General features: G+C 42.9%; 2 protein-coding genes across 4 annotated transcripts in view; both read left to right on the forward strand.

Annotated features, from left to right (window-relative positions):
• The first annotated feature begins 350 nt into the window (after positions 1 to 350).
• SLC6A16 (solute carrier family 6 member 16) lies at positions 351 to 9,720 on the forward strand. The gene is given in 13 exon segments (XM_039247247.1): positions 351 to 359; positions 1,354 to 1,480; positions 1,692 to 1,867; positions 2,099 to 2,209; positions 2,370 to 2,611; positions 8,711 to 8,818; positions 8,820 to 8,895; positions 9,224 to 9,359; positions 9,362 to 9,410; positions 9,471 to 9,481; positions 9,562 to 9,618; positions 9,621 to 9,650; positions 9,653 to 9,720. Coding segments are annotated over 13 exon segments (1,200 nt in total).
• A 3,694-nt stretch (positions 9,721 to 13,414) lies between these two features.
• Positions 13,415 to 22,726, forward strand: part of LOC120242395 (orphan sodium- and chloride-dependent neurotransmitter transporter NTT5-like) — a 30,157-nt gene continuing 20,845 nt past the window's right edge. For all 3 annotated transcript variants that reach the window (XM_039248163.1, XM_039248174.1, XM_039248183.1), the window contains exon 1: positions 13,415 to 13,462. The gene's annotated coding sequence lies outside the window, so the exon portion shown is untranslated. The remainder of the gene's footprint in view (positions 13,463 to 22,726) is intronic.

Here is a 22,726-nt window from a genome sequence, read left to right on the forward strand (position 1 = left end):
TAGTTGTTTCAAATTCCCAGTCTGATAGTCCCAGTCTGATAGTCCCATGCCTGCCATGTGTGGTTCTGATGCTCACTCTGTCTCTTCAGTTTATGGTTTTTTCTTGCCTTTTGGTATGCCTTGTAAATTTTTGTTGTTGTTAGCTGGAAATGATGTACTGGGTAAAGTTGCTGCTGTAAAGTAGGCCTGTAAGTAATGTGATGATAAGGTGTGGGGAAGGGAAGCTGTTCTGTGCTAGGTCTCAGCCTCTTAGTGAGCCTGTGGCCCTAGACTGAATTTCACAAGAGTTTCTTGGTTGTTGTTTTTTTTTTTTTCCTTCCTCTTAGGCGGGACAGGATGGCCGGGACAGGATGGCCGGAGTGAGCTGGAGTTGATATTTTCTTTCCCCTAGGTCAGAATGACTTTGATTAGCTACAGATTAGGCTCTGGTTCACTAGTCTCCTGAGGGCAGGCCTTGTTAAGAATAGAGTGCCCTGGAGTGTTTCAGTATGGTTCCTTTTTCGTCTCCCTTCTGGAAGCCAAAGGGATTTTCAGCCTATATTCTGTGAGAACTTGGTCAGGATCCTGGAGGTCAAACTCATCAAAATGTGTCCCACCCCTGTAACTGGGTCCCCCTGGAGTTTTAAACTCTCAGATTGTCCACACTGAGCCTCTAGCAATGTCAATTATAATAGAGTTTTTCCCTTTCTGGTACTGGTTCAATGGTGGTTTCTCCTCCTGAGTTTCTGCTCCAGTAATCAGGCAGTCTTTGTATTTGACTGTCTGTCAGTCTTGGGGGCAGTGGTTTGCTTTGTGCCCCCACCTCCCTTAGGGATCCAAGAGGAGTTATTGATTTGTAGCCTGTTCAGCTTTTTACTTGTTAGGATGGAGTGGTGACTTCCAAGTTCCTAACATGTGAACTGGAAACTGAAAGTCTAATCCAGCTGCTTTTCAAACTCCAGTATTAACTTAAAATTTTTTAAAATATTTATTTAATTTTGAGAGACAGAGACAGAGCGAGCACAAGGGGGGAGGGGCAGAGAGAGAGGGAGACAGAATATGAAGCAGGCTCCAGGCTCTGAGTTGCCAGCACAGAGCCCTATGCGGGGCTCGAACCCACGAACCGTGAGAACATGACATGATCTGAAGTCAGACGGTTAACCGACTGAACCACCCAGGCGCTCCCAGTATTAACTTCTTATTTTCACATAATTTCAGACTTTCAGTTGTGATTGCAGTCTTGCAATTCTTTCATCTTTCTTATGTGCATGACTTTGACTAATTTTAATGAATATAAGCCAGTTATTTTATAGAATGTTCCTTAATTTGTGTTGTCTGATGATTCCTCATGATTAGATTCTGGTTGGCCCTCAGGTGTGCTTCGTTACCAGCTTATACTTGAATGTGGTCAGTGCCTGGATCCTGTCTTACTTGGCCCAGTCCTTCCAGTTTCCAGTTCCATGGGACAACTATTGCTTATTGATGAACTCCAGTGACTTTGGTGAGGAAGAAGTGAGAGAGGAGGAGTAGAAAGGGAAAAGAGCTGGTAGGGAATTTGGAAGAGGAGAAAGGAGTGAGGAGGGATAAAGAGGAAAACCTTAGGAAGAAGAAGAAATGGATGGGGGAAAGGGATGGAGGAAGAGGGGGAAAAGCTAAAGAAGAGGGAGGGGTCACCCTGTCTGGCAGGCATGTCCAAAGCCAGGTCCCCCCAGATCCTGAATGTGCACAGACAACACCTTCCATGTACTTCTGGTACCAGGTGACCTTGAAGGCCTCAGACAGAATTGAGGACGGTGGGCCACCAGTCTTCAGTCTGAACTTGTTCTTATTGGTGTCCTGGTGTCTTGTTGGTTATTTCATTATTAATGGGCTCAAGTTCACTGGGAAAGTAAGCCACCACTGACAGTTTTGGATGCCTTAGACTTCATCTAACATTGTTATCACTGATTTCCTAATGTCTCGCTCTTTCTGGCCTTTTGCTCCCACCAGCCCTTGACCCTTGCTGAAAATGTCTCCTCCTCACTTCTGACTCAGAACTTTCGATCCCTGCTGGGGATCGAACCCTGTTGGTTGACCCCTCATGGTACATGGTTGTTGATATGTCCCATTCTCAGTTCAGGTAATGTAAGTCTTGGTACCAGTCTCCTATTGCATCATCCTCTGTTTCCTCATCCAGAGTCTACTGCTGGAAGGGGCAGTAGTTGGGCTTTAGAATTTGATGCTTTTCAAGGTAAAATACATCTTCCTCACTCCCCTACCAGGCCTTGGCGGACACCTATTGTCTATTTTTAGGGTATCCTTCCCGTTATTACCCTTGTCCTTCCCCCTATACCTGTTAAGGTTCTCCTTTCCTTTTACATATCCCTTTATACGGGTCTTCCCCCTTTTAGATATCAGCTGTGTACAACATGGATGTATGGTGTCAAGCAGGGAACCAAGTCTTGCTTGCCTTGGGTCTAGGCTTTGGCCCTGTTGCCTCCTTATCCCTGCGCCTGTGCCCATCCAGCAACTGTCTCATTGGTGCCTTCATTGTGGTTCTGGTCAGCCTGCTCACCATGCTGCTGGTCACATCTTTCTACTTCTATGTCCTGGGCTTTTGGGCCACAGTCGTCATGCACTGCTGCAGTGAGAAGTAATGCCAGCCCCTTAGTTGAGGCTCCCAGCCCCAGGGAGCTACAAAACCCAGAGACCTGAACTTTCAAGGTGCTCCAGAGACTCCTGTCCACACCTGGCAACCGCAGGTGCACTTGCAAGTCTCTACTCTCCCGTGGAGCAGAACACAGAGACAGTAGAATCTCTGTCATATAATATCTTGCCAAGAGCCCCTCTCTGGCCCTAGACATCTTCAAACTCAGAGATTGCCAATCATCCAATTCAGAGTACCACCAAAGAGAGAGGCTAAAAGTGGCAAGCATTCAAGATTACTCTAGTCTCAGCATCTAAGAGCACACCCATCTGGAGAACTTTCCATTTGCTGAATGTTTTCACTCTTAACTTTCAACTCCTGTTTAGGGATTTCTGTCAATCTATCGCACTTAACCACCATAAAGGACTCTCAGAATGAGACTTTTTATTGTCTCCTCACCCCAGTTTTTCATTCTTTAGGCATTAGTTTCAAAAACACTCATCAGACATTTAGAAAGGACTCTTTGGGTACCACAGAGATGTGGACAGGTGAATCAGACCACAATTCTTGTTTTCACTGAGTTTTCAGTTTTTGGAGGGAGGAAGTGGGGGGAATTGTGTAATCAGATAGTTACAGACTCCTGATCACTAATAACAGGGGTGATGGGAGTATAGAAGACAGAGCCATTAGTTCTGACTGGGCTAGTCAGAGAAGGACTCCCAGAGGAAACAAACCTAAGCTGAAATTGTTCCTGGTTATCCTAACCCATGCAAATAAGCACTCTTTTCTTCTAGAATTAACCCGGGCATATTCACGTGCATATGTGCAGGAGTTCTCTGGGGTGTATACTTAGGAATGGAATTGCTAGGTAGGGCACACACACCTTTAGTCTCACCATGTATTGTTTCATTACCAAGATGGTTTAAGATGTGTAAGCATTCCACGTATTCCACTTTCTGCACATTTTTAAAAAAATTTTTTAAATGTTTTATTTATTTCTGAGAGAGAGAGTGTGAGCAGGGGAGAGTCAGAGAGAGAGGGAGATACAGAATCTGAAACAGGCTCCAGGCTCTGAGCTGGCTGTCAGCACAGAGCCTGACGCGGGGCTTGAACGCACAAACTGTGAAATCATGACCTGAGCTGAAGTCGGACGCTTAACTGACTGAGCCACCCAGGCACCCCTCTACACATTTTTTTAAAAATATTTTTATTTATTTCTAGGAGAGAGAGAGAGAAAGACAGACAGCGTGAGCAGGGGAGGGTCAGAGAGAGAGAGGAAGACACAGACTCTGAAATAGGCTCCAGGCTCTGAGCTGGCAGTCAGCACAGAGCCCGATGCGGGGCTCGAACCCACGAACCAAGAGATCATGACCCATGAACTGCAAGATCATGACCTAAGCGAAAGTCGGACGCTTAACCGACTAAGCCACCCAGGTGCCCCTCTACACATTTGATTAGACTTGGTCACACTTTAAAATTTTTGCCAGTCTAATGGGAGTGTAATGGTATTCTTTAATGTTTAAAAAACATTTTATTATGAGGTATTACATATAAATAGAAACACACGGAAAACAATATACGCAGTGTAAATAACTATAAAATAAACACCACCCATGCTAAGAACTAGAATGACCCATAGAAGCTCTCTATGAATCTCTAATTATAAACTCTTTCTTCACAATAACTATTGTGGCTTTTATGATAATTGGTTCTTTGTTTTTATTTATATTTTATTATCTATGTATGTGTATCTGAGCAACATAGCTTTAGTTCTATGCTTACATGAAGCAGTATAGTTTATTGTGTCCGTTTATATAGTTTAATATGTTTATTTACATATACATTCTCAATGTTTTGTGTTTTCCTTCTTTTGTTTCAACGTATGTTTGTAAGATTCATCCTTCTAGTCTGTGCTTTTAATGATGTATAATGTTCCAGTGTATGAATATACCACAATTTATTTGTTATACTATTGACTATTTGGAGCCTTTCCAATTTTGGGCTATTAAAACCATGCCATCCTTACACATGTTCCTGATGCACCACACACGTGCCCATCTGTGTAGGGTACGTATCTCTGAGTGAGACTGTTGATGCAGAGTTACCTATTACTGTGTGACCAATCACTCCAAAAGTAAATGGCTGAAACCAAGAATGATTTATTATGATTCTGTGGGTTGCCTGGAAAGTTCTTCTATCGGGCTTGTGGGTTAACTCACATGTGTGCATTCAGCTTGGCCCAGCTGGGACTCCACTGCTCTGCAGCAAGTGGTGTTGACGGGGCTCCCTTGCACTCTCTAGTGCTGGTGGGTCCGCAAGGCCTGCTCTCTTCCAGGAGGCCCCTCTGTGTGACTGGCTCGGGCTTCCTCACATGACCGCTCACAGAGAACACAGGTGGAATCAGCAAGCCTAAGCGTGGGAATGCTCTCATTGTCATTGCCGCTACATTTCTTTGGTCAAAGGAAGTCACAAAGCCACCCCAGATTCGAGGGGTGGAGAAATAGACTTTACCTCTTGATGGGAGGAGCTGCCAAACACTACGATCCTGTTTCTACCACATGTGTAGCTTCACCGTATAAGGCCAGGTTACCCTCCACAGTGTTATTAGGATTGTAATGATCTGTCTCTCTGTCTGTGTTTCTCTCTCTCTCTCTCTCTCTCTCTCTCTCTCTCTCTCTCACACACACACACACACACACACACACACACACACACACACACTTGCTTAGTTTCCATGCTAGAATGCATGGCAAATAGTGGCAGAATTGCTAGCTCATTCTATTGCAGAAACAAACATACTAATCCCAGAGTTCAGCATTTGTTGACAACTTTTTGTCTTTATCCTGAATTTTATAGTCAAAATGCTGTGTTCAAGAATTACTTGATTTAGTTCTTTTTCCTTCATACAGTATGATTGGCACTCACTTGAAGTACAGTTATGTTCATTTTTTGGTTTGTATGGAATTTTAATGTCCTGCCAAACTTTTACTTTATTTTAATGTTAAACATTACTGTGGTTTCAGAAGAGATTATACAAAAGGACACTCAGAGAAGTTTCACCAGCACTTCATCCCATTTCTCATCTATCCCTTGTAGGTAACCAATCTAATTATTTTTTTATATTTCCTTCCTGTGTTTGTTTGTAAAAACAAAGGGAAAGATGTATATATTTTTTATTTACCCTTTTTTCTTTTTATTTAAAAGAAAAAGGGGCGCCTGGGTGGCTTAGTCAGTTAAGTGTCCGACTTTCGCTTAGGTCATAATCTCGCGGTTCGTGGGTTGGAGCCCCGCGTCGGGCTCTGTGCTGACTGCCGGCTCAGAGCCTGGAGCCTGTTTCAATCTGTGACTCCCTCTCTCTCTGACCCTCCCCTGCTCATGCTGTCTCTCTCTCTCTCCTAGAAATAAATAAAACATTTAAAAAATAAAAAAAAATAAAAGAAAAATATTTTAAATGTTTATTCTTGAGAGAGGGTGAGGGAGAGACAGAATGCAAGTGGGGGGAGGAGCAGAGAAGGGGAGACACAGAATCTGAAGCAGGCTCCAGGCCCGAGCTGTCAGCAGAGAGCCCAACACAGGGCTTGAACTACCAACCCATGAGATCATGACCTGAGCCAAAGTCAGAGGCTTAACCGACTGAACCACCCAGCCTCCCCTTTTTACCCTTCTTTCTTATGCAGAAGTTAGTTTTTTCCTTTTTTCACTTAATAGTATATCCTGGGAATCACTCTCCCCTGTTCATTCCTTTCTTAGATCATCTAAGGCCTGGTGGTAGTGCCTGCTGTCCTGTAGATCAGTGGCTCCTCTATTCTTTAGAGTTCTCTTCACCCCTTAGTACGTAAAGCCTTGTTACACTCAATAACCTGATGCCATAAAAATTCAAACCATTTACTGGGCGCCTGGGTGGCTCAGCCAATTAAGTGTCCAACTTCGGCTCAGGTCATGATCTCACAGTTTGTGGGTTCGAGCCCCGCATCAGGCTCTGTGCTGACAGCTCAGGGCCTGGAGCCTGCTTCGGATTCTGTGTCTCCCTCTCTCTCTGCCCCTCCCCCGCTCATGCGCTGTCTCTGTCTCTCTCAAAAATAAATAAACATAAAACATTTTTAAAAAATTCAAACCATTTTCTCTTGGAAAGATACCTATGAAAATAATGAAAATGCATGTCCCAGTACTGGGGAAATTTATATGTTCCGTACATTTATATTCAGGATATGTAAAGAACTCCTAAAACTCACTAGGAGGACAACCCAACAAAAGTGTGCGCTTAACTTTCTACAGTCTGCTGTAGAAAGTTTCTACTTCAGGGGCACCTGGGGGGCTCAGTCAGTTAAGCATCTGACTTCAGCTTAGGTCATGATCTCACCGTTTGTGAGTTTGAGCCATTCATTGGGCACTACTGCTGCTAGTGCAGATCCTGCTTGGGAGTCTCTCTCCCTTTCTCTTTGCCCCTCTCCTGCTCGCACATTCACTCTCTCAAGATAGATAGATAGATAGAAAGAAAGAAGGAAAGGAAGGAAGGAAGGAAAGAAAAGGAAGGAAGGAAGGAAGAAAGAAATGTACTGTTTGCTCTTGGGCTTCATTTCTGATGAGAAATTTATAGTCTTTCAGATTGCTGTTCCTCAATATGTAGTGTGTCATTTTTCTCTGGCTCTTTCAAAATTGTTTAATGTTTAGTTTTCAATTGTTTGATTAAAAAATATTTTTTAATGTTTATTTATTTTTGGGAGAGAGAGAGAGATGGAGTGTGACCTGGGGAGGGTCAGAGAGAGAGGGAGACACAGAATCCAAAGCAGGCTCCATGCTCTGAGCTGTCAGCACAGAGTCTGACGCGGGGCTGAACTGTGAACCGCGAGATCATGACCTGAGCCAAAGTCTGATGCTTAACCGACTGAGCCACCTAGTGCCCCATGTCAGCAACTTTAAAACATTTCCCTTTGTTCTGATCATTTCTGCAGCAACCTTCTTTGCCATTCTGTTTTGTGGAAGGGTTGGGTGTAAGCTTCTGGTTTATTTTTATACTAGAAGGTGTAGCCCTTTGAAGTATGAGATTAGGGGGACATTATGGCCTGATTCTTACTTTGTGCAGGCTCTGGTACTTTATATCTGACCCCCATTCTCCTTTTATTTCTTAAGGTCATAAAATCGGAAACTAGGGGTATAGTTTACTGTATTTGACTTTTACCTTCGGGGAAAAGTTGCTTTGGAAGTCCCCTTTCCCCACTGTCTTTGTCTGCACTTCAGTTTTTGTCTAATAATTCCTCATTTTTTTCAATACTTTAATTAAGAAGATTAAAATATTTTTTAGACTTTTTAAGTTATTTACAGTGAGAGGGTTGATCCAAATATTTGACTTGCCTGTTACCAAAGGGACATACAGTATTTTGTTTTCTAAAATGTGATCAAGCTATACTTAGTACCCTGCACCTTGGATTTTGCTCTTATGAGTAAGTTTTGTCAAGCCTTCTACTGTAATCTGTATAGAGCAATGAGTTGGATTTTTAAGGATTTGTAGGAATTGGTCAAGTGAAGAATGGTAGTGGAGGTAGAGGTGGTCTTGGGCATGAAAAAGCATGGCTAGCTCTGAAATTGTAAGTAGTTAAGCATGATTAGAACATGAAATGTTCAGAGGATCATGGGAGGAAGATAAGGCTAAATAGGTGAGTAGGACTCAGATCAAAAAGTCCAAGAAGCAGTTTCTCTCACATAGCTCACTTCCAGGGCAGTGTTATGTACGTGGTAATCTTAAGTAAATGGTGCTTCCTGACATTCTGTAATGCAAAGCCTGGAAGATTGCCTTTTACCTACTAGTTTGAGAAGAGAACAAGGGAAGAGGTAGGTGGTGAATAAGAGACCAGCAGATACCCCCAGAGTTCCTGTGAAGACAATAGAAAACACTCCTCGTGGGCTTCCCACATGATCATAACTTCTCTGGGCTCTGACTTCATGATCCTGGAGGTGAGTACCTTCTAGGTTTGATCCTAGGCTCTAAGGCATCTAGATCAATAACGCTAGGTTAGTGATGCCCTTCCTTATCTAGAAGATAAGGGGAAAGGAGCCGATCTCCCAAGGAGCCAAATGGTCCTATGTGATTCAACTCCTTATCCCCAGGAATGCTGAAATGCTTGAGAAGCTGAGAGCTGTGGGGAAATTACGTTGTGAGGCCCAGCCCCCTTCCAACCTGGTTGACAGCCCAACCTCTGCCTTCCACTCCTGGACTCAGCCTTCCCCAACGCATGAAGAGCAGTGTCTTCAGCCACTTGAATGACTGCAACTTAGAGAAGCAGTTTTTGAAGGTCAGTAAAAATAGGTGAGGAGGGCCTGGAGTTACTCAAAGCCTTCTGTGAAACAGAAATTTCAGCTTTGCTAGCACCAGAAAAAAATCCCAGGAGCTCCAGGATAACCTGCAGCCCTGATGATGCAGAGAACTAGAGCTTGCTGAATGCCCTCCACGGGTAATGCCAGGTAAACTGCTTTTCCATATCAGAGGTCAGCTTGGAGATCTGATTTTCTCAATGGCCCACAGCTTTTAGGGAGTTTTCCAGGGAAGGTAGATAGTATCCTTGTCTGTATTTTTTTGTTAAGTCCAAGGACACTTTACTCTTCCCTCTCTCCCCTCAACAGGTTAAGGAGGTCCCAAGCTTTGCATTCGTGGCCTTCATTGAAACTGTGTCATTCATTCCTGGGTCTGTCTTCTGGTCCATCCTCTTCCTGTTTTTGCTGACATTGGGGCTGAGCGCCATGGTAGAGATCATGCAGGGCTCCTCACCCCACTCCAGGATACCTTTTTTTTTCTCTCAGGATACATACAGTCAGCTTACAGGACTCTGACCAATGTCCTGCTCCCACCAATGATCCTGATTTATCCAAGACTCTTACCCAGCCCAGGTCTATAACCTCTGCTTAGTCCTTGTCACCCAGCCATACCTCTGACCTTCATCCCCATCCAATGTCTTCTCCAGTGGTTGTCTTTGGGCTCATGTTCCTGTGTGGCTTCTTCACTCGACCTTCAGGGATCTACTCATCAGCCTGCTGAATGAATACTGCACAGTCCTCCCATCATCACCATCATCATATTTGAAAACATGGTTGTGGGCTGGGCCTATGGGGGCAGGAGGTGATAGTGTGGGTCTATAGGGAAGATTGACCCCTTTCTTGTTGCCTCTGCTGTCACCTAGCTAGAGTGATATAGGGACCCTTAACCTCAGGGCCTTTGGAGAAACCTGTTTATTCATTAATTTAACATATTTCTTGAGTGCTTAATATGTGCCAAGCACTGTTTTACTCACCAGGGTTATTGAATAAAATAGGCATCCCTCTTCTCAAGGAATTTACATTCTAGTAGTGGTGACTGCTGTAACCACATGAACGAATAAAAATGTCAGGTGGTGACAGTTGACAGGAGAAAATCAAGAGGTAAAGTAAAAGGATCAAGAATGGGAGTATGTGTGGGTGCTAATTTAGGTCAGATTGCAGGGAAGGCCTCTCCGATAAGGTGACATTTGAGCAGACTCCTGAAGGAAATGAAGGAAGGAGCCATGGTTTTGAGGAGGTATTCCAAGCAGAGGAAATACTGAGTGCCAAGGCAAGAGGAAGCATCATTCCTGGAATTTTTGAGGAACAAGATCAGAGAGCTTGGAGTAGAATGTTAGGAGATGAAGCCAGAGAGATAACAGGCAATCATGAAAGACCTTCTAAGCTATAGCAGTACTTAGTTTTTTATGCAGCCCAAGAGAGGAGGCTTTGGAAGGTTTGGAGTGGGGGAGTGACATTGTCAGATTTATTTAAAAAAATACCTGTGACTCCTGTGTGGAGAATAGACTATGAGGAGTCAGGAGTGAAGCAAGGAGAACATTGGGTGCTAATGTAGTATTCCAAGTGAGAGCTAATAGCTTCGGCTAGCGTGGTAGAGGTGTATGTTGAGAGATGTCATCTAACTCTTCAAGGAACAGCCACCAGGGAAGAGGGAAGAATATAATCAGGGAATGGGACTTAGTAGACATAACTGTGCAAGGAAGAGTGGGAAAATCAAACACAAAGGACTCCCGAACCTGCCTTTTTACCAGGCTAGTGTGCGGACATCCAAGTGACATATTCAGAGGTTGAAGGTTCAGGTGGCAGCATTTTCAGGTGACAGTGGTTCCCTCATTCAAAAAGAGTGGTTAACTCATTCAAAAAATTTCTTGAGGCTGTTTCTGTGTCAGGAAAGCCTGTAGTTACTGGGATACATATAAATTAGAATGAGCTCCTCTTCTTAAAAAGCACAGAGGCCAAAGAGGAAGACATATATAAGCAGATGATCCCAATACAAGATGGCAAGTCTATAGTAGAGGTAGCCAGGGCCACTCAGGGGAACCTGGAGAATCCTGGGGGCGGGGGGGGGAATCCTGAAGGAGAAGATGGCTAAGCATAGTCTGGACAGATAGTCTGGTGGACAAAGAGAAGGGCCTTCGTGTCCAAAAGACCCCACTTGGATATTTATTACAATTGAGAACTTGCAATAAAGGAGGTTAGATACATGGGCTGGAAGAAACTAAGAAAATTTCCCCCTGAGAGTCAAGTGTTGCCTTCTTTTTCAGTCTGAGTTGGTTAGTTTTGAAACCCAGCATGTAGAAGAGTCCTTCACACATCATAAACATTTTTATATTCATAGAACAAATGACAGGGACTTGGCCTTTATCCTGAGGGCATTAGGTACCTATGAACCATTTTCAGCAGTAGAGGGATGTTTGAAAATTTTTTCTTGGGTTGAGCTGCAAAACTGACTAGGGAGAAGATAAGAGAGGATGAGTCTAGAGCTGAGGCAGAGTTTGGGAGGTGAAGTAGAATACTTGAAAGATGCTAAGGTTGGGCTGCCCTCCACCCCCAAGGCTGGATGGGGCCTGACTAGGCCTCCCACAGTCTTGTGGCCCTTCCTCCCAGGTTCCTCGAAGACTTGGTGATCATGTGCGGACCCCTCGCCTCTCCCATCCCGTTGGCTGTGGTGCTTTCTAGCCCTGTTTGTGATTACTCTGATTCATCTGTCTCTGAAGACCATCACCTGTGTGGCCTGGGTCTCAGTGTAACCTTCCCGCCTCAGACACTAGACCTGCCTAGGGAGTGGGGGCCAGATCTTTCAGTCTACTCGTGGCCTAAAGACCCTATCGGCTCATTCTCTGACTCCCTGAAGACTCATTAGTCCTCTGCCTGGTTCCCCTCCCACCCTTCCCTTCTACAGTCCTCACTTTTCTGGGGACTTTGATGTTCTGAGCCCCTTTCCCATCTTTCCACAATTGAAAGAGGTGCTTCACCAATTCCCATCATGGGGGCTGCTTGCGACGATTGCCCTTTTCATCTCTGTTGTCCTCCCCATCCCCACATATTTTGTATACCGCCTCACCCACAGGATGCTTCAGTTCCACAAGCCAGGGCAAGCCTATGATATCTTCCAAATCCTTACCCTTAATCCAGCCACCACCCATTAAAGAGGTCCAAAAGGAGAGCATCCTGTGAGGTGGTAATCAAGTTACTAATCAACCTGTTGTATGATTGCCTAACTTTATTCTTTTGACTTGACATCACACATTCCTGGAAGCAGCATAAGAGGCAACTCATACTAACTTGTAACTGTTGCTGTCCCCAGACCCAGAACTGCTATTATTCCTAAGAGTAGAGGCATAATTTGGTGGACTCATGGGGCCTGGCTTTGCATCCCCCTCCCAAGCCCATCCTTCCTGGTTACCACTGCCGTTGGGTTTTCCCAGTCACCTTCCTCAGTATATCCACATGCCCGTCATATTCACTGTCGGTAATGTCTACCAAATCTGCTTCTTGACTGGCTGCCCAGCTCCAGGAAGGGAGCTGGAGGAGTAATGATGTTGGTCAGTACGTCAGTCCACCAGGACTCCAAGTACTGGGTGTCAGAAATTTTTTTTTCTGTAAATGCCTTTTCCCCAAAAGTCTTCCATTCTTTTGAGAGCCAAATGTCCAGCCCAGAATTCCTGCCCTCTCCTTGCTGTGGCAAATTCAGATCTAGATTACTAGACTTGCTCTACTAGGGACTGGCCTTTGGCCAAGACACGCGGGAAATGGGGCTTCAGCAAAGACGTAAAGGACATTAATCACTTGCCAGTGGGACATGGTAATCATATGTGAGTCTAAAAGTTATTTTTATTTTTTTAAGTTTATCATTTTGAGAGAGAGTGAGAGAGAGAGGGATAGAGAAGACCCCAAGCAGCACAGAGCTCTATCAGCACAGAGCGAATCAAGGTAAGTAGTTTAGGGAACTAGGTATTGCTGAGCCCACTAGGGCCCCATATCTGCATGCTAGGAGACGTGGCAGGTTTGATGACAGGGCTGAGTCAGATGAATTTGCCTAGTAGTGATGACTGAGTGAATCTCTCAGAACTTCTGGAGGGGTGACTCCACAACTGAGCTGAGGAACTTCCCAAAAGGAGATGGGGGTCAGTCAGCGTCTGGGGTTGGGAGCTGTGGGTAGAGGTGATTGGGGTTCCCAAAGATCCAGGGCATGCGTTTCCCTTAAGTACTCAGAGATCGCAGTATTTCTAATCGCTCAGCCACCACAGGGCAGCCGCTTCTACCTAACTCCGTGATTAAGGAAGAAAACGCAGACATCCTAACATTGGAGGGTGGGGCTGGTCAATAGGAACAGCTGTGGTCCGCCAAGCCCCGGGGCCTCCCGGTGTTTCTAGGTGTTTCTCGCGGGTCAAGCTTGGAAGATAGGAGGGCTGAAGGAACTCGAACCTAAGGGTCATCACCCATTGGCTCCTGTACCTTGTAGCCCCGCCCCTCACCCGCTTTCACCACCACCCCAACCCCCATCCAAACGATCTGTCTGCTGGAAGCCTGGTGCTATAGAGTCGGGTAAGGTGAAACTCAGGGGGAAGAGGCCGTCGCCTTCTCATGACCAAATAGTTTTAAGCCCCCTTCCTTTTGGGAACGCAGGTGTTCATCCTCCTTTCTGCCTCCCCGTCCAGTTTCCAGCTTTGGGATTGGAACCTGCTTGGGGGAGTGGATTGAAAAGTCGGGGCCTACTGGATAAACCGAAGGGAGTGGAATGAAGGTTTTGGTGTGTCTCCTCCCACTCTCAATTTTCATCTTCTCTGGCTGCTTGTCGAATGTCTTTTGGCACCTAACTGCAAGGCTGTTTGAATTGCGACTATCTCACACTGCTGTAGGGGCTACTAAGTAGAGACACAAAGACTGACTCCTATCGTAGGCTTGTCTCTACTAGAAAGCTCTGGGGGGTCCTACTGTCGAAAGTCGGGTTTTGTAGCACCCTTGCGTGTGATGAGCAGCGTTTCTTTAGCACTGCTCTTGGGACTCTCTGGCCTCGTTAGACAAAATGGAGACCCGTCCCTTGGTACGGGACCTTACACGAGAGTGGTATGAGATACAGCTGTTGTCATCCTTAATTTTCATCAGGAGACCCAGAAGAAAGAGGGGTTCACATAGCGAGTCAGGGGTAGCCTGATACAGAGTCTTGCTGTGGCTTCTGTCCCTTTTATTTCAGAAGGGTGCCAACATATGTAAAAGAATAACTTAATGAATTCCTTTGTACTCATCACCCATCTTGTGACCGACTGGCGACCGACCAGTCTGGTTTCAGCTTAACTCCTCTCACTGAAGGCCTCCCCATTATTTTGAAGCAAATGCCAAATTTATCATTTCATCTGTAGGTATGTCCCTACATATGTCTAAAACATAAGAACCCTTTAAAAACAAAGCCTGACAAGGGGCACCTGGTCAGTTGAGCGTCCCACTTCAGCTCAGGTCCTGATCTCCTGGTGTGTGAGGTCGAGCCCCACGTGGGGGCTCTCAGCTGTCTGTGGGGATCCTGATTCGGAACCTCTCTCTGCCCTTCCCCTACTAACTCTCTGTCAAAAATAAACATTTAAAAAACCCACAAACACCTGACAAAACTGTTATCACAACTAAAATAAATAACAGAACTTTTTAATATCATCAAATATCCAGTCAGTAGTAAGATTTTCCTGGTTGTGGCTCTCTGTCCCCCCCTCCCCCGCAGCTTTATTTTATTTATTTTTTTAAGTAATCTCTACAGCCAGGGTGGAGCTCACCTTATGACTGGGAGGTGAAGAGTCACATGCTCCTACTGACTGAGCCAGCCAGATGCCCCTTAACAGCTTTGTTGAGATATAAGTCACATACCATACAATTCACCCATTTAAAATATATTCAGTGGCTTGTAAAGTATGGCAGGCCTGTGCACCCATCACCACAGTCAATCTTAGTACATTTTCACTACCCTCAAAAGAAACCACACTCTCTTGCTGTCACCCCAAGTGCTCCAGCCTTCAACCTCAACCTTAGACGACCACTAATCTACTTTTGTTCAACAGAGTTGCTTATTCTGGACCTTTCCTATAAATGAGATCATACAATATGTGTAGTCCTTTGTGACTGGCTTCTTTCATATAGCATAATGTTTTCAAGCTCCATCCATGTGTAGCATATATCAGTATTTTATTTTTATTGCTGAATATTCCATTGTACGGTTATACTACATTTTATTTATCCAGTTGATGGACATTTTGAGGTTGTTTCCACTTTGGGGCTATTGTGAATAATGCTGTGATGAATATTCATGTAAAAGTCTTTTGGGTGAACATACATTTTTCTTTCTCTTGGCATATACTTAGGAGTGGAATTACTTGATCATATTGCAACTCTATGTTTAACTATTTGAGAGACTGTCTCAGAACTTTTTTAGATTGTTTGAATCATCACCCAAGTAAAATTTGTATGTTGTAATTTGTTGCTGTATCCATTAAGAATCTTTTGAGGCACCTGGGTGGCTCAGTTGGTTAAGAACTTGACTCTTGATTTTGGCTCAGGTCATAATCTCACCGCTCGTGGACTGAGCCCCATGTCAGGCGGCACACTGCACACACACAGCCTGTTTGGGATTCTTTCCCACTCTCTCTCTGCCCCTCCCCGCTCAATAAATAAACTTATTTTAGAAGAATCTTTTAATCTATAGATCTCCTGCCCTATTCCCTACCCGCCCCCAATATATTTACTGATGAAACTGGGTTATTTGTCCTGTAATTCCTACCTATCTGGAATTTGCTACTTCCTCCCTGTGGTATCATTTAATATGTTCTCCATTCCCTGGATTTCTTATAAATTGGTAGTTAGGGCAAGAGGTTGATTAGTTTTAGGGTCAATATTCTGTCAAGAATACATTGTGAAGGGTTTTATGTGCTTCTCTCAGGAGACAAAAACTGTTCTCTCTCTGTCATGTGAGCAGCCATGATGATCATTGTCTAGATACACATATTCATTAGAGATTATGAAATGGTGGTATTCTAGCTTTATCATTTCTCCTTTTTTTTTATTAGCTGGAATACTTCTAGAAAGAGAAACTTCCTCTTAACAAACATTTGTTGCCCTGATACACAGTTTGTATGAGAAAAGAAGAATAAACTTTGATTCTTTCCCCTCATTTGCCAGCTTAAAAATGAATTTATTGCCTAATATTCTGCAAAAATGATCATTGAGTTTTTTCTTTGTAGCATCTCTCTGCACTCAATGTATTTGATGTGTTTCCATCCATTGCAGCTATTTTTTTTAAATTTTAAATGCTTCTTTATTTTTGAGAAAGAGAGAGAGAGAAAGAGAGAGACAGACAGAACGTGAGCAGGGGAGAGGCAGAGACAGAGACACAAAATCTGAAGCAGGCTCCAGGATCTGAGCTGTCAGCACAGAGCTCGACATGGGACTCAAACCCGTGAACCATGAGATCATGACCTGAGCTGAAGTCGGACACCTAACTGACTGAGCCACCCAGGTGGTCCTGTACCTATTCTTACTGATGCTCAAGTCATCTCAGTTTTGGCACATGGGGGGCATCTTCAGTCTGACTCCTAAATCCTTTTGACAAGACCACAGTAGTTTATAATAATTTCTTTGCTTTTTGGTATCACCTTATGGTCTGGGATTAATTTGTACATTTCATACCCAGATCTGAAATCGCCTATTTTTCTAAGGATACCTAGTTCCTTTTGATGGGAAGTGGTATTTAGAGATCACAATTTTCTACTAGGGGTGTTCATTGCTACTGCATTGGTCATTGTTTTTAGGCATTTTCAATAGATGCAGCTAGGAAATAGTCTCCTAAGATGAAATACATCATAAAATCATACTCATTTTTTCAATTCAAATTCAGAATTGTAGCATTTTTACTTAGCTTCTCAGATTTTACATTTACATATTTTCCTGTCATGTGGTCTGATCCTCTTGACATTTGTTTCTCAGCTAGAAGTTGGTGCCCACAAGCTCTCACCTTCATTGTTTCCCAAATTGAACTCATCATTTTCTCTATCAATTTTCCCATCCCCAAACCTACAAATCCACCCGTGTTCCCACCTAGGGAATAGGGCAGGTAGACCTAGAGCCTAGGCAGGCAAACTGAGGCAAAACCTGTTTTAGGACCCTGTAGACCTCTAATATGGAAATGGCCATGTGTCCTGTCGCAGGTGTAGGTGTCCATGGCAGCAAGACTAATCTCAGACCCACTGACTGATAGAATGTTGTTGCAGTCTCTGTCTTGAGCAGATTCTTGGCCTGGTGAGAATATAGCATTTGGAGACAAAGAAATCTGTGTTTATTTATTATATCAAACCCTCAGGTGGTTCTATGACCCTTAGTAAGTCACTTTCTCTCCTTAGCCTTAGCTTTCTTATCTGTCAAGTGGAGATGAGGAATTAAAGTAATCTCAACACCTGATGTGGGGCTCGAACTCACAATCCTGAGTTCAAGAGTCATAGCCCTCCTGACTGAATGTCATTTAAATGGAAACATGCTTTCTGTAGCCTTTGGAGTCTGTTTCTTTCATTTTGCATAATATGTATGAAATTCATGGATGTTGTTCATTGTATCAATATTTTCTGTTCCTTTTTACTGCTAATATTGCATTTCCCAAGTGTACCCAGTTCATCTGTTATTCAGTAGTTGAAAAACGTGGATTTTTCCAGTTTGAACAGTTATGAATAAAGTAGCTATAAACATTGGCATACAGGTTTTTGTGAACAAAACTTCTTGGGAAAATACCTAGGAGTGGTAGGTTATATGGGAAGTGTATGTTTAGCATTTTTTAAAAATTTTTATTTATTTCTGGGAGAGAGAGAGAGACAGCATGAGCAGGGGAGGGTCAGAGAGAGAGGGAGACGCAGACTCTGAAACAGGCTCCAGGCTCTGAGCTGGCAGTCAGCACAGAGCCCGACGTGGGGCTCGAACCCACGAACCACGAGATCATGACCTAAGCGAAAGTCAGTCGCTTAACCGACTAAGCCACCCAGGCGCCCCATAGCATTTTTAAGAAACTGTGACCCTTTATGGCTATACCATTTTGAATTCCATTTTTTCCAATTTTCTTTTTGTGGTAAAATACACATATAAACTTAAACCATCGTAGCCAGTTTTAAGTATACAGCTTAGTGGTATTAAGTACATTAATACCATGTACATAAATACATTAGTTTTTACTACCACCTGCTTCCATACTTCCTTCCTCTTGTACAGCTGAAACTGTGTATAATTGTCTCCATGATTTTGATTCTCCTAAGTACCTTATAGAAGTAGAATCATACAGTCTTTGTCTTTTTGTGCCTGGCTTAAGTCACTTAGTATAATATCCTCAAGTTTCATCCATGTTGTAGCGTATGTCAGAATTTTCTTAACTTTTTAAGACTGAAGAGTATCCCACTGCATCGATAAACTACATTTTGCTTGTCCATTTATCCCTCAATGGACATTTGGACGGCTTAACGTGTTGTAGCTATTGTGAGTAATACTGCTGTGAACATGAGCGTCCAAAAACATTACCGAGACCCTGCTTCCAGTTATTTTGAGTATATAACTGCAAGTATGATTGCTGAGTGATACACTGTGTTTTACATCTTCTGAGGAATTGACATACTGTTTTCTGCACAGCATCTGTACCACTTTTCACATTGCCGCCAACAGAGCAAGGGGTTCCAGTCTCTCCACATCCCCACCACCGCTTGTTCTTTTCTTTTTTAACTTTTTTTACTTTTTCGTGGAGTAGCCATACTAATGAGTGTGAGATAGTATCTCATTATAGTCCTTTGCCCATTTTTCGGATTTTTAAAAATGTTTTATTTATTTCTGAGAGAGAGACAGACAGACAGACAGACAGCGTGAGCAGGGGAGGGTCAGAGAGAGAGGGAGACACAGAATCCAAAACAGGCTCCAGGCTCTGAGCTGGCTTTCAGCACAGAGCCTGAAGCGGGGCTCGAACCACAAGATTATGACCTGAGCTAAAGTTGGATGCTTAACTGACTGAGCCACCCAGGTGCCCCTCCTTTGCCCATTTTTTAATCAGATTGTAGAATTCTCTATATATTCTGGATATGAATACAGCAGATATATGATTTCACAAATATTTTCTCTTATTCTATGAGTTGCATTTGACTCTTGGCATTATTTTTTATAAATGAATTTGAAAAAATTTTCATGATATCTAACGTGTGTGTGTGTGTGTGTGTGTGTGTGTGTGTGTGTATTGTTGCCGCCTTTGGTGTCATATCCAAGAAATCATTGCCAAATCCAATGTCATGAAGATTTTTCTCAATGTGTTTTTCTAATAGTTTTACAGCTTGAGGTCTTATATTTAGGTCTTTCATCCTTTTTGAATTAATTTTTGTGTGTGGTGTTAGGTAAGGGTCCAACTTAATTATTTTGCATGCCGATATCCAGTTTTCCCAGCACCATTTGTTGTAAAGACTATTCTTTCCCTATTGAATGATCTTGGCGCCATTGTGAAAAATCATTTGACCATGCATGCAAAGGGCTCTCCATTCTATTATATTGGTTTATATGTTTGTCTTTATGCCAGTACCACATTGTTTTGATTACTGTAGCTTTGTACATGTACTATGTTTTGAAATCAGAAATTCTGAGTCCTTCATCTTTGTTCTTTTTAAAAAAATTTTTTTAATGTTTATTCATTTTGAGAGAGGGATAGAGGGGAAAGTGCAGAGAGAGAGAAAGACACACAGACTCTGAAGCAGGCTCCAGGCTCTGAGCTGTCAGCCCAGAGCCTGTTGCGGGACTCGAACTTACCAACTGCTAGATCATGACCCTAGTCAAAGTCAGATTCTTAACCGACTGAGCCACTCAGCTGCCCCCTTTTTCTTCCTTTTTAAGATCATTTGGCTATTCAAGATCCCTTGAGATTCCATAGGAATTTTAGGATGGAAATTAAAATTTCTATTTTTAAAAAGTCACTGGGATTTTGATAAGGATTGCATTAAATCTGTAGATTACTTTGGATAGTATTAATATCTTAACAGTGTCTTCCAATTCATGAATATGAGATGTTTCTCTTTATGTCTTATTTAATTTTGTTCAGCAATATTTTATAGTTTTCGTTGTACAAGTGTTTCATTCCTTTTGTTAATTTCTAAGTATTTTATTCTTTTTGATGTTATAGTAAATGGAATTGTCTTCATAATTTTCTTTTCAGATTGTTCACTGCCTGTATATAGAAATGCAACTGATTTATGAGTGTTGATTCTGTATCCTGCTACTTTGCTGAATTCATTTATTAATTTTAACATTTTTAAATAGAATTATTAGATTTTGAACATAAACGATCATGCCATCTATGAACAGAGATAACTTTACTACTTCCCTTACAATTTGGATGGCTTTTTAAATTATTTATTTATTTATTTTTGAATGATCACATTTATTGAAAGGGTTGGAAAAAAATGCACTTTAGTGTAAGAATTAAAAAAAAAATTTTTTTTATGTCTTTATTTTGAGAGAGAGACAGAGTGTGATCAGGGGAGGGGCAGAGAGAGAGAAGAAGACACAGAATCCAAAGCAGGCTCCAGGCTCTGAGCTGTCAGCACCAAGCCCAATGCAGAGCTCGAACCCACGGACTGTGAGATCATGACCTGAGCTGAAGTCGGCTGCTTAACCGACTGAGCCACCCAGGCACCCCAAGTGTAAGAATTTTTGAGTTATCTGCAAATCAACTCATTTCAGGAGTGGAAGAATCCTTGGTCATTTCTTAATATCAGAATTTTCAGAAGTTTCTCTTTTGAATGTCCTCTACATTTAAAGAGGCAACCATACAAAGTCTTCCATATTCCATACATGAAAAATTCATTGTTTCAGCCAATTCTTTTTTTTTAAATTTTTGATGTTTATTATTTACTTTTGAGAGACTGAGTGAGAGCAGGGAGGGCAGAGAGAGAGGGAGACACAGAGTCTGAATCAGGCTCTATGCTCTGAGCTTCCAGCACAGAACCCGATGCGGGGCTCGAACCCACCAACTGTAAGATCATGCCCTGAGCCAACGTTGGATGCTTAACCGACTGAGCCACACAGGCTACCCCTGTTTCAGGCAGTTCTTAATGGAGGGGCAACTGGTACAACATCATCTCCTGGGACAAATCATCAGAATATTCCATTTTGTGTGTATGCACACACATATATATACATATGCTTATATATATATACACACACATATATATGTGTGTGTATATATATATGTGTGTGTATATATATATACATACACACACACATCTTTGTATGTTTCCTCATCAATATCTATAGTAATCACAGTGTCTTCCACATCTCCCAATATCACATTTAAATCCTGATCATAAGCATGTCATCTTCCTTTAAGTTCTCTGTCATTTCTCATTTTCATGTGAATTCGTTCATCAAGGCTAAGCCTGATGAGATCCAGGGCTCTTCTACAGTGCTGGTAGTTGTTGATGGTCCACATTGTCGGCCATGTTTCAAACCCTGAATCCTTTCCCTTGGATGCCTTTTACTTCTTCTTGCCTAAATGCTCTGGCTAGAACTTCCAGTACTATGGTGAGTAGAATGGTAAAAAGAATGAATAGAATAGAATGGTGAAAATGAGTATCCTTGCCTTGTTCCTGACCTTAGAAGGAAAGCCTTCAGTCTTTCACCCTGAGTACAATGTTTACTGCAGGTTTTTCGTATAGACTTTTATTATGTTAAGATAGTTTCCTTCTGTTACTAGTTTGTTCAATTCTTATGAAATAGCTTTTATTTGGTTAGTTTTGAATAGTTGTGTTCCAGGAATAAATCTCTTCTTGTCATGGTGTATTATGCTTTTAATATGCTGCTGAATTCAGTTTGCCAGTATTTTGTTGAGGGTTTTTTTTTTATATTTGTATTTATTTCTAGGAGAGAGAGACAGCATGAGCAGGGGAGGGTCAGAGAGAGAGGGAGATAGAGGCTCTGAAACAGGCTCCAGGCTCTGAGCTGGCAGTCAGCACAGAGCCCGACGCGGGGCTTGAACCGTGAGATCATGACCTAAGCAAAAGTTGAAAGTCGGACGCCCAACTGACTAAGCCACCCAGGCGCCCCTGTCGAGGGTTTTTGTGTCTATGTTCATCAGAGATATTGGACTATAGTTTTCTTTTCTTGTAATATCTTTGTCTGGCTTTGGTATCATGACAATGTTGACCTCATAAAATGAGTTAGAAAGTATTTCCTCCTCTTCAGTTTTTGGGAAAAGTCCGAGAAGGATAGATACTAGTTTTTCTTTAAATGTTTGGTATATTGGGGCGCCTGGGTGGCTCAGTCAGTTGAACGTCAGACTCTTGGTTTTAGCTCAGGCCATGTTCTCAGGGTCATGAGACTGAGCTCCACGTTGGGGTCCACACTGGATGTGGGACCTCCTTAAGATTCTCTCTCTCTCTCTCTCTCTCTCTTCCCCTCTCCCCCTCTCCTCCTCCCTCCCTCCCTCCCCCCCTCTCCTGCTCATGCTCTCACTCTCCAAAATATATATAAATTAAATTAAAAAAATAAATGTTTGATATATTTTATCAGTGAAACCATCAGGTCCAGGGCTTTTTTGTTGTTCAAAGATTTTTTTGAAAGTTTTTTGTTTTGTTTTGATTTTTTAGAGAGAGTATGTTTGAGCAGGATAGAGGGGCAGAGATGGAGGCGGGGAGGGAGGGGGAGAGAGAGACAGAGAGAATCTTAAGCAGGCTCCACACTCAGCACAAATTCCTATTCAGGGCTTGATCCCACGACCCTGGGATTATGACCTGAACCAAAATCAAGAGTTGGATGGTCAACATGCTCAAC

The sequence above is a fragment of the Hyaena hyaena genome, unplaced genomic scaffold (genome assembly GCF_003009895.1).
Source record: "Hyaena hyaena isolate Hyena2069 unplaced genomic scaffold, ASM300989v1 scaffold_9, whole genome shotgun sequence".
Classification (NCBI taxonomy): domain Eukaryota; kingdom Metazoa; phylum Chordata; class Mammalia; order Carnivora; family Hyaenidae; genus Hyaena; species Hyaena hyaena.